The sequence below is a fragment of the Danio rerio genome, chromosome 3 (assembly GCF_052040795.2).
Source record: "Danio rerio strain M-AB ecotype USA chromosome 3, GRCz13ab, whole genome shotgun sequence".
Taxonomy (NCBI): Eukaryota; Metazoa; Chordata; class Actinopteri; order Cypriniformes; family Danionidae; genus Danio; species Danio rerio.
The window spans coordinates 43,561,925-43,574,430 of NC_141023.1; the positions used below are offsets into that span (position 1 = coordinate 43,561,925).

At 35.0% G+C, this 12,506-nt stretch overlaps 1 protein-coding gene across 3 annotated transcripts in view; it reads left to right on the top strand.

The window, feature by feature from the left end:
- The window catches only part of zc3h7a (zinc finger CCCH-type containing 7A), a 32,538-nt gene that overhangs the window by 14,744 nt on the left and 5,288 nt on the right, over positions 1-12,506 (top strand). For all 3 annotated transcript variants that reach the window (XM_087242434.1, NM_213434.1, XM_087242435.1), the window contains 11 exon segments: positions 1,270-1,301; positions 1,392-1,563; positions 1,666-1,821; positions 1,902-2,107; positions 2,369-2,469; positions 3,797-3,978; positions 4,059-4,129; positions 6,566-6,702; positions 8,602-8,707; positions 8,828-8,936; positions 10,713-10,846. In XM_087242434.1, the coding sequence (XP_087098560.1) occupies positions 1,270-1,301; positions 1,392-1,563; positions 1,666-1,821; positions 1,902-2,107; positions 2,369-2,469; positions 3,797-3,978; positions 4,059-4,129; positions 6,566-6,702; positions 8,602-8,707; positions 8,828-8,936; positions 10,713-10,846 (1,406 nt within the window).

Genomic DNA, 12,506 nt, shown 5'->3' on the forward strand with positions numbered 1-12,506 from the left:
TGCTATGCTGTCATTTGATCTGTGGTTTCTGTACAGCATCAGAGTCCACAAAATGACTTAAACTTCCTAATTAAAATGGACAACTTGAAATATGAGACTTTTAATGGAAAGTGTCAAAAGCAAACTAGTCTTGTTGAGTTTTATCTATGGGCCTACTCACACTATGCTATCCGAACCGTGCCCAGGCCTGTTTCCTAGCTCGTTTGAGAAGTGTGAGTGCTATGAATCGGGCCCAGGCACGGTTCACTTGGCTGGCCCTGGCCCGGTAGGAAGAGGTGTGCTTGAGTGTGGTACGCTTGTGTGTGAGAGCAAAACGTGCCTAAGCCTGAAACTTGAAGCGAGATGTTACTTTTAAGGGACTGTTTGATACGGATTTATTAATCATTCTTACTGTTTAATGAATGCAAACTGTCGTAAATTATTAAAGACGCAAACCCCTCACTGCACCACAGCTGCACCTTCAGCAAACCTTCTAATTCCTGCAGCACGAGGACTTTATGATTGTTTATGAACGTCAAAAGCGGCTGATCTGTTCGACGTAATATTTGTCTGTGTGTCACTGCATATCAAGCGACTTAAACGATATAACTATAAGAAATCTCCACTGTGCTGAGCGAGAGCGCTTACTGAACAACGCATCATCGATGACGTAAGCGTGCCCAGGCCTAAATGTAATGTGTGTGCGGGCTGTCGGGGGAGACTGGAGGGGGGGCAAGTGTGCTTTGGCCCAGTTCAAGGCAACTACTTAGTGTGAGTACACCCTATGAATCAATTCAAATGGCATAGACTAAAGAAGTTCTAGGCCTGCATTGATTAAAACACTACTGCAGTGCATATCATTTTATATTTTATAAACATTACAGAGCTTTATTTTCTGCTAAAATCCAAAAGGATATGGAAATCTCATATTGTGTGTCTGTGTTTGAGAGACCCGAGGTGATGCATATGTTTATAGTCCTATAAAATGCATCATCACTGCAGCACACTTTCACAATAGATTTATTGAGTGCCACTCCTTGAGAAATTGTGATAACTGGCATGAGTCATTAAGCCACTTCATCAAACTAATCATGATTTATAATTGGCAGTCTTTGTAAAGTGCAGTTGAATTGAACCAAATCTAAAATTCACCTCAATTTGGCGTCTTCACATCACAAAAGTGTTAATTTTGAACCCTTTTGTCAGTGACTTTTGTTTTTGTTTTTAGTTTCCTTCATAATTTCTGAATTTCCTTTTCTGTTTTTTGTTTATTTAATCATTATGGACCAGATAAAGCTTTTAGCCAGCATCATTTTCTGTCGGTAAGATTTAATTTATTTCAATATTGTTTTATGGTTATTCATAAAATCTCTTTCATCTCTTTGCTTAATCTCAGTTATTTGCTTTTTCAGATGAGCAATAGCGACATGTCAGTGCCAACCATTCCACCCATCGGCATGGGTTACTGCACATCTGATGGGACGTACGCCCAGGAATATCCACCGCAGCTAGACCTCGCCAAGAACCCACTTGCTGATACCCATGATTTTAAACAAGCCTGTTCTTCATGCTACATTAAAACCGGTGAGCATCAGTCATGCAGGATAGTTGCTAAGCAGCCAATGCAGCGCATAACCTTTTAAAAAGATGCAAACAATGAGGTTTCTTGTATGACTGTGTTCACAGGCCCGGGTGTGCTGGATTACGCTTACCTTCCAGAGGACCACAAATGCAAAAAAGATTTGCTTTTGGGAAGAACCAAACATGTGGAACTTCAGACGTGGAAACTTATTCGGCCTAGACCTAAAAACCAGTACATGGGGCCTTATTATATTTGCAAAGGTAATCAGGGTGTGATCTTTCCGGGGTTTGTTTCTGCTGCTTTACTGGTTGCTAAAACTCTTCAATTATTGCTCTTATAGATGTGGCGATAGGACAGGAATGCCGGTATCTTGGCCACTGTACCTTTGCTTATTGCCAAGAGGAAATTGATGTGTGGACGCTTGAGCGCAAAGGCTTCATCTGCCGGGACAATCTGTGCGATCCTTATGGATCTAGACCTAAGATTAATTTGACTGTGGCCAAAATCCTACAGGAGCATCATGGGATATTTCTGTTCCTCTGTGAGGTAATGGCTGTTTTGAACTGGATTTAATATAGATTGAATTACTTACTAATCCAGTGTCAACCAGCCTAAATGAGTCATGTTGATAATGAGTTCAATCCTTCTCAGTTTTTTTAAACACTCCCTGTCGTTTCATCATTGAACCGGATTGACTGGTTTTGAATGGACGGGATTTTCAGTTTCACTGTTTGTTTTTCCGTCATTGCTGAAATTTGCATCGGTTTAAACTTGTACAAATACCTAACATGTGTGACCTCTCTGTAGGTGTGCTTTGATCACAAGCCTAGAATAATCAGCAAAACCAATAAGGACAACCCCAGCCTATGCTCTCACCCAGTGACAAAGCATGCGTTTGAGGAAAAGAAGTAAGCATCTCTTCTTGTGGAGACTTGTCCAGACTCTAAATGCCATGCAGTTAGTCTGACTTGATTGCTGTTTCTAAGTTCAAATATATTTGGTTGGTAAAAATGAATCAGCATTGTTTTAATTAGACTGTGAAGTTTTCTGAACTAAGTCAGTAGGCCAGTTTCACAACCGCATCTTGGTTGAGAGTGTTTGCATGGCAAAGGTGTTTTAATGGTGCACCTATTTTAAACCTCAATATTAAACTGCATTTCCAGCAAATCAGCACTGATTTATAGTCCATTACATTGATAATGTTAATACAGCTATAGAAAAAAATATATATATTTATATATATTTTTCTGTATTTACTTTTTTTTATGTCCGATTAAAATGTAGTTTTGTAAATTTTTTGTTTGTTTTCTGAAAAAAATGCAAGATTATAATCTGATTAAAATTGCGATTTGCTATTTAAAATGGGATTTACTATAATTTCATAAAAGAGCTGCAGGTTTGTGCTGGTTTTAATAGCACCGAAGAAAGACCAAGCAGAATCACGTAGTACGCTAAACCATGCTTGTTTATTTAAAACCGTTTTTTCCAATTAAGTTGACAGTTGTCATAACAAATTAAGAAAATAACAATAAAACGGTATACACAACAAAAACAACAGTATTTGAAATTAGTCAAATAAATGATATATAAAGTCTTCTATATAGATAAATAAAACCTTTACTTTATTATTATTATTATTATATATATAATAATATAATAATAATATATATATATTTTTTTACATATTCATATATTATTTGTAATACAATTTTGTCCTTCAGTATAAGCAGTCAGATATATAAGCTGTAAATTAAATTTTGCCTGCTCAAAGAAATTTTTTGCCATAGTAACACTCTAAATAATCGCAGCTTTTGCAATTTTGAAAATCTCACTTTTTCAAACGCAAGTTCAGTTTAAAATCGATTAATTGTGCAGGCCTATTATGTCCTCTCAAACGTTTTTTTTTTTTTTTTTTTGTGCTTAATATAACAGCCATGTCTGCAGTTTTTGCATTTAGACGTCTTATTATTATACTTATATCAACAATAACAATGTTAATATTAATGTTATAGTACAACAAATCTCTTCTGCACTTTAAACAAAATTTGTATACATTTACTTTAATCAAATGTATTTTGCTTTTAGCATTGAAATATTTGTATTTTAAAGAATTTCACAGCAAATATATGCAATATATTTCAATTGGATTTTTTTTTGTCTAATATGTTGTACAGTTCTTGTTGAGGTCTTTTTTTTAGTAATATAAATTTAAAACTTTTTTTCCTCTTCCTCCAGGTGCCTTGTACACTATATAAGGGACAAAACGGTCAGGTATTCCAAAATTCGTCCATACAACCCTTTTTGCCAGATGGATCTGTGTCGGCATGAGGTGCGATACGGTTGTCAGCGAGAGGATTCCTGCTTTTATGCCCACAGCCTCATTGAGCTCAAAGTGTGGATGATGAAGAGTGAACAAGGTGAACAATCGAACAGATTATCTGGAAGCATCTGGAGCGATGAAGGCTGACGCACTCACTGATGTTGTGGTCTGTTTCAGGCATCTCACATGAAGGTATTGTTCTGGAGTCGCAGAGATATTGGAATATGAATGCTGCTGTTTATTCACAGGTGAGGTTCCATTAGTATACTTACTGCTTTACAAACATTTACATTACATGATCTAAAGGGAGAGTTCAACCATGCATGTCTATTTCTACTATTTATTCACCCTCAAGCAGTTTCAAATATTTATGAGTTTCTTTATTCTGCTAAACACAAAAAAGAAGATATTTTGAAGAAAGCTGAAATGGTTAACTATTGACTTCCATAGAAGGAGAAACAAATACTATGTAAGGTAATGGTTATGGGTTTCTTCAACATATCTTTTATTTTGATCAAGTGAAGAGAGTAAATGACTTTTATTTTTTTATTTATTTTTTGCCAAGCTTGTGGTTTAACCAAAGTAGTGCAAAACAATTCAAAGTAGTTGCGAGATGCCCAGTTATAGATAAAGTCAAGCTAAAGTATTTATCTTTAAATCTTTAAAGATGGTGCAGAAAGCAAAAGTGTGTAGAACTTGATCAGCATCCCTTGAAAATTAATCTTATTTCATTTGTTTTAGGTCAGGTTTTTTCAATATCTCTACCTTGAGTTGTTTTTCTAAATATGTAACCTGCATCCAGACATCAGATTTATTTTAGAGAATTGATAATGTCTTAAAGCAAAGTCACTGCACCACCACCATATAGTATATCCAACTGTAATCATTACTGACGTAATGACGTTCTATTGCTTTGATAGGACATTGTATGATTTTTAATGAGAGAATGTTGGCTAAATGGTCACATTTATATTTCATGGTTTAAAGGCTTAGTTCAACCAAAAATGAAATTGTAAAATAAATGTAAATAGGATGTCTCTGATCTTGTCTACCAGCAGGTAGCTGTAATGCATTATTTTAGTTTATGATCTACATAAAAATGAATGAAAAAGCAAGCCTTGCTTACTATCTGCAGTTACAGCACACCAATTAACAGTAAAATGCAAGTGAACAATAACAATTTATTGTGCTGTTTCAAAAGTCTTTGCATATGATTATTTACACTATTATACCTCTTAATTTTAAAGAATTGTATTGTAAATTGGGCAGCACTTATCTTGTATAAAAATAAATACTAATTTAACTAGGGCTGCACAATATTGGAAAAATCGAACACAGAGTTATTTTGTTTTTCTGCGTTTTTTTTATATTCCAATATGAGCGTTATTACACCAGATGAATTGAGAATTTCTTTCTAAATAGACATTTAAATAGAGATTCATTTTAGATGGATTGGGGTGGATTCTGTAGTGGAGCAAATCATGCATAAAATATAATAAACAATCTACAAGCTTATAGGAATGCCATTAAAGTAAAAGATGCAAAGGAAATGAACTGTGTTTTATGCTTTTTCAAGAAGTTTTGAGAATAGTCCAATGTAACATATTGCAAAGTCTTCAATGCAATAATAATGCCACGAATCATTATTAAACTTACAAACCGTACAGTTTCTTAGGCCTAAATGCCTTTAAAATCCACAGTCACAGGCTTCCAAATGCATCAAAATGACTCAACATTACAGATCCTGCAATGTGATTATTGCGAATGAATGAATGTGATATCAATGCTGAAATAATACAATGTGCAGCCCTGAATTTACCCACAATCTATTGCCACATGTACACGGGTATTTTTTTTTCCTTGCATTAGTCCCACCCCCCCCCCCCACCCCCCGGAAAGTCTTTTTCAACATAAAAATGCATGTTAAACGCGCATCAAACATACAGGCTCAGATAAAAACCTTGTTTGCTGGGTTCACACCAAATGCGGAATCAAGCATTTGGGCGGGCACTTTACATACAAGTCAATGCAAACATGTGAACAGAGGCGGATTACCATCACATGATGTAAACGATGCAGAATATATGACGCGTTTGGTTTGCCACAAATGTGCAAAATTTGCCTTAATCACATCATCTGTGTATGGTGTGAACCCAGCCGTCAGAAAGGAAAGCAGCGTGCACACTGACATCTTGAGGCAAGGTTGTAGTGTCCACACGACCACATTGTACCTGCAGTTTTGTTAAATATTTTCACCTTTACCAGAGTTTTTAGAAAGTTTCAAAAAGAAAAACTGGTTTTGGAAATACCCGTGTTCGTGTGGACAGGGCCTAAAACCACTTGAATTTAACCAGTGATTAGATTTGCCATATCTTTTAGGGAACATCTTGCCACAATTTTTGGTGGCACAGTGGGTCATTGTTTTTAAAAATGGAGCCGCCATTAGAGCCCTCTGTCTGTAGGAAATGGTAAGGTGGTGATTCTCTCACCAGTTTAGGATTGATGAGCAATCCAGTCAATATACATAGATGAGCCGATACAAATCACTCTTAAAATATGATGTAAGCTGGTTGACATAACTCTAAAATGATCAACAAATCTTAATCCGGTGTCTTAACATGTAGAGTAAATGCGGCCCTGTTTCCAAGAGATTTCTTATGTGTTTTCTTGTGTGGATCCCACAGGAGTTTGCACCGACCATGCGCAGGTTTGGCCCAGTCAATCTGAAGATGCAGTTTGTATGTGCTCAGTGTTGGAGGAACGGTCAAGTCAGCGAGCCGGACAAAAACAAGAAGTACTGCAGTGCCAAGGCTAGACATCCGTAAGTTCAGCTCATATATTCATCCCAAAATAGAGGCTGTATCATTTACTCTAATTTTGTATCAAACCCACATGACTTTTTTTCTTGGAATTCAAAAGGAGAAATGTTAAATCTACTACTGCTTTCTGTCTAATGAGAGTGAACTGAAGGTGAATCCTCACATGCATTCAAGTTCTAGTGAAATAATGGACATTATTTTCTTCTTTTTGTTTTTTAGGAGGTTATATATAGAATTGTAAAATAAAGGCTAAATTACCTTTAATTGCTTTAATTAACCTCTTTCTTTTAGATGCCACATGACCAATCCTAAAATGCGAAAGACATTAAATCATTTATTGTATAAAATCCAGTATAAACAGTGAAGATTAGGGATGCATTGATATGGATTTTTGGTGTGACAAATCACGTGCACTCATTATAATCAATATGAATATGCCGATCAAACTGAATACAATCTTATGCCAACAACACATGGCAAGCAACGCGTTGATGATAACAACTAATCATATTAGATTACAATCAACTCAACTTGTTGTTTAGCACGTGTGCATTGCTGCTATTATGTTTACGCATGTAATATTTTTTTCTGAGGCGATTTAAATCAAAATACACAATGAAGCTCTAGCAAACATATCAACAATGATATGGAATATGGTTAATTACTGAGTTATTAATGACACAAAGAATACCACACAAAAATACCACACAAAGAAAGGACGGACTTTGAAGAAATAAATGATGTGAAGAAAGCTCTGTTATAGATTTCTGTTATTATATGGGTTGAACAAATTCAACCCATGCTTGCTAGAGGCAGGCAGTTCTATACAATTATGTAATCTATTGGCTTAAAGATTTTGATATTGGACTTATGACGATAGCATTTATTGGACTATAACAATATGGTCGTCAATAAATTGTGCATCCTTAGTGAAGATGCATTATAAATATGTCTAAATTAGTATTATGTTAAAAATATGTATATTTATTCATATGTATACATTCATTTATTGTATATTATCCATTTATTTGTTTATTTACACTATTATTTACCTATTTTATTTTCCATCTATTGTTGTCTACTTTCCATTTGTTTAAATTTTACTAAAACTAATTTGAAAACCAATTTTATTCATATATTTCTTCTGCTTTTAATACCAGTGTATTTTAATTGATGTTTATCCTTAATAGATTACAATTTTTTTTTGTATTTACTGTGTGCACTTACTTTGTAACACACACCTAAATAAATAAAACTCAAGTTTAATTTTACACAAATATGTAGAATGACTCTATAATTCAAGTAATAAAAGCAGACGCATTTTAAATGTGGATAAATAGTTAAACAAACCGGAAGTTAATTTGAGTTAGACACCTTTTAGACACAATGTTTACTATTCTGTTGCATCAAAGCCAGAACTGAACATTTGTTCTGCATTGTTTTGTAGCTCAGTGAATCATCATCATCATCATCATCGTCATTATTATTATTATTATCATTATTTTAAATAAATTGTTAGTCAGTTACATTGTTGATTCATTCATGAAACCATATGTTACGTTGTTTCCAAATGAATCTAATGGACAGATGTCTGAAAAAAATGGCAGTTGCCACCACCTGCTGTTTGTTTAGTGTCATATTTATTATGACAGGCCTAAATCAGCCAAGGTACCAGCACAAAAACAGACTCAGATGATTTATTATCTGTATAAACAAATAATCCCCCCAAAATACATATATTATATTATATTACATTATATTATACTAGATTAGGTTAGGTTAGATTATAGAACTTCATCAGCATTCATTTGCTTTAAGTCGAGCTTTTTCAGCATCTCTACCTTGTGTTGTTTTTTTAAGTATATAAAATGCATCCAGATATACCTTTTTTCGTTCACCAGCTGGTCTAAAGACAGACGAGTGGTTCTGGTTAGCTCTGTTGAAAGGAAAAAGTGGACAACAGTTCGAGCTCTCCCATCCAAAAAACCTGTTCCTGCTCAATTTGACGTAAGTGTGATTTTCTTTATTTCAGGCTAAACACAGTCATAATTTTTTTAGGATGACCAGAAATTGATGCTTTGTGAATACTGTCACTGGCACTCTTATAATTAGTTTCTTTTTTTAAAGATTTGCATGCATGTTTCGGCTGGAAAAAAGTGTCAGTACATTGGAAACTGCACATTTGCACACAGCACAGAGGAAAGAGATCTATGGACCTTCATGAAAGACAACAATAGTAAGTTTAGTTCAGTTTGAGAATCAGTTTGACATTGAATGAATGCATACTTTTTGGTTTCTGACCCTAAACATTTGAATGGTAGGGTTATAGAATGCTTTAATACTAATGCTGTGATGGTTTCTAATCATCTATTTATACCTATATCTATGCTAGGTGTTAAAAAAAAATCATATAATCTTTCATATCAATCAGTATCAAATACTTGAATATTTTTTAACAATTCATCTAGAAATAAAGTGCAGTATAATTTTATACTTTTTTATTTTTACCACTAAATGTTAAAAATATTAACAAAAAAAATCTTGTCATGTCTTTTTAATAAAATAAACATAATTGTTAAAGACTCTTAAACTTGATGAATAAAATGTTACAAAGTGCAATGCTTAGGTGTAAACGCTGAACAAAAAAAGCAAACTTTAAAGTGCATCAGCTTCTGTGAGAGGTCAATAATAATGATACAGTAAATCTCAAACTCTGTTAACAAAACACATTATGAAAATCAAATCTGAGCTTACTAGTAAAGAAACCAATCTCCGTTATTCAAATACTTATTGCAACAGTACATGTGTGACTACATTATTTCGATGCTAAAAATTCTTTCAGATGGGGAGCTAGTGGTCTGATGCACAAGATAAGAAACCAAAAAGCCACTCTGGTGATCTTACACATCCTTTTTATTTACAATCTCCTCTATGACGAAACCTAAGTCGAATGCATTCACATATCATGTCTAAAAGCAGATGAAAAGTGCGATTCAATGCGCTTGCGCTCCCCTGGTGTGTGTGGTAACTTGGTAACATCAACCTTTTTTTTGGAAGGATGACAAACCATTGCTTTAGTTTACAAGTTTTGCTTCTGGAGAAAATAAAAACGCACTGCAGTGTTTGGGTGCTCGGTGTTGTTTCGAGGTAATTAGTGTACCGATATTACTGAACAATGTAAATGCCATACAAAGTGTAAAGCTGATTTGTTAGTTCTAGTCACATGAATCATTGTGCACTCGCGGTATTCGGAAAAGTAAAGATGTTTTCGACTAGGTGCAATTTATGCAAGTGCATAAGGAGCGATGCACATGTGGTGCACCCCCATTGTAATTAACAAACTCATATGGTCCTTAAGCTTATTGGCATTCTAGCCAAGGCATGCGCTGAGCCAGCTAGGCATGGGCCGGTATAAGATTCTGACGGGATGATAACCTTGGATAAAAATATCACAGTTTCACTGTATTGTAATTACTGCTCTAAAATATATATTTTTCAATGTCTGGGTAAAAAACCCAGGGTTTCTTTACAATTTGAAAAGGCATCTTTGGATATCTTTTTTAGTGGAGATACTGTTGTCCTAAAAAGCAAAAAAAAAAAAATTCTAAAAAGTCTTACACATACCTTAGGAATAGTATTACAGAATTTTGACTGTTTTAAAACCTTGACTTTTCCAAACCGGGGTATACCCTAAAAATGGTTATCATCCCATGCCTACAGCCAGCATTATTTTAATAAAACTATAGCGCTTTTATACAGATTTTTTTTGTTGTATTTTTTTATGTAACCATTGTATTAACAATTTTAATGTTGTTTGAAAGCACCAAAACAAACACGTCTATAAACCAATAAGACCTTGCCTCTTTTTTGTTATAGCCGCTATTGTTACAAGACATGTCTCTTACTGCTGATTGGATTAAAGTGTGTTTTGGGTCTGACCCTATCCCTTTTTAAAAATCGCTTTCATCACCTTTTAATGGAAAGTCTGTACATAATGGTTGCGTGTTTGTAGTTGCAGACATGGAGCAGCTGTATGAAATGTGGCTGCAGTCTCAGAAGCCGGGCTGGGGTGAAGAGAGCAGCAACATCGCCACCCGAGAAAATGGCAAACAGATTCACATGCCCACAGACTACGCTGAGGAAGTGGTAAGAAAATGTGTTTATATTTGCACACTTCGTTATCATATTATTTTTCTTGCCTCTCAAACAACATCACTCTATCTTAGACCATTCAGTACATATAAGCAAGCAAGTCACAAAACACTGATTGTCTAGGACAGCACGTACTCTTAGCTTTAGTTTGTTCTGTTCTCATGATAATTGATGAGCACTTAATTTTTGTGCTCCCACCAGCTTGTGTACACCAATCATGCCCTGTATGTCTCGAATGTAAAATGGGGAATGTGTTGTGTATCTTTTTTTTTCATAGATGTTAGCATCAGTATTATTCCTTTTTAATAGATCTATAAGCTATTGTGCCCTAAAAACAATGACAAAATTCAAGTTTAGAAGATATGAAACTGATATCAACATCTAAAGCTTATAGTTTGTAACTTCTGCCCAAATGAATCAACAGTTTTAAGCTGCGGTCACATTAGAGATTGAGCATGCGATATTCTGTCGTGCCGCGCTGTGAAAAGGGGCGGGATTAAACAAGCTTATTAGACATTTTTAAAAGCGAGCGATTGCTTCATGTTTTAAATTTCTGTCCAGAGATGTCATGTTTTGATCCTCGATTGTTCTCACGCAGTCAAGTGATGCGATTTCGCAGGTCAGAGTTCATCAAGCTTGAACTTTACACCGCAGCAACCTTCGAAACTTGACGCATGACCCCGTATTTCCTGTCTGACGCATTCGCTTGCATATGAATTGAAGTCTATGGGAGAAAAAGCCCAGTGTGACCACAGCTTTATTCACGTCAACTCGCACTACTGTTTCTCATCACATCATAACCAATCAAATGCTCTCTTGTGTCTGATATGCCCCACCCCCTTCAAGATGCTTATCATTTGCTTATCATTTGAAGCACATGCAGAGCTGTGATAAAACAAAACACTATTGGCAGTTTTTAAAAAGGGGGAGGAGCTACTCTGTCCCACTCTTTGTTTCGGGTGAGATTGTCAAACATCAAATAAAAATGCATATTTTAAAGAATTCAGGGGACCTTTAAAAGTATGGTCCACCCAAAAATGAGGCACTCATTGTTTTCTCAGCTTCCACTTTTTATTGAAGAATATTAAAAAGCACTAGTCATCGTCTTTCATAGCTTTTTTTTCCTACTATGGAAGTCCGTGCCAGTGTGCCTATTGGTTCCCAACATTATTTTGTCTCATTTTAAGATTTTTAATGGACCCTTTTACAAGACTGTTATTAAAGCATTTAACGGTCATCGTAATGTTAAATCCTTGAAAGTTTTTAATATCTTGATTTAAAAAAAATATATAAATAAACGTGAACATTTATATGTATGTATTATGTCATCTTTGTGTCAAATTACGAATATCAAATTGCTGCTTATGTCAGGAGTTTCTAATGCAGCATCTATGGGGCTGAGAGTATATTTGATGTGAAATTCTCTCCTCTGGCTACCATGATCAGTCTCACACAAAAGTCTTGATAAACACCATCGTGATATTTTTCTTTTATTATTTCAGCAAATAGGATTATAAAAAAAATATTTGTTGTACTCTCCTATTCACTGCTCTCCAAGTTTACCCAAGTATGACTTCCGCTACTGAGAAATCCAGAAACAGGAAAAGGGACTATATTCTACCTTTTTTTAAGTTGGTTAAAAGTAAATGATAAT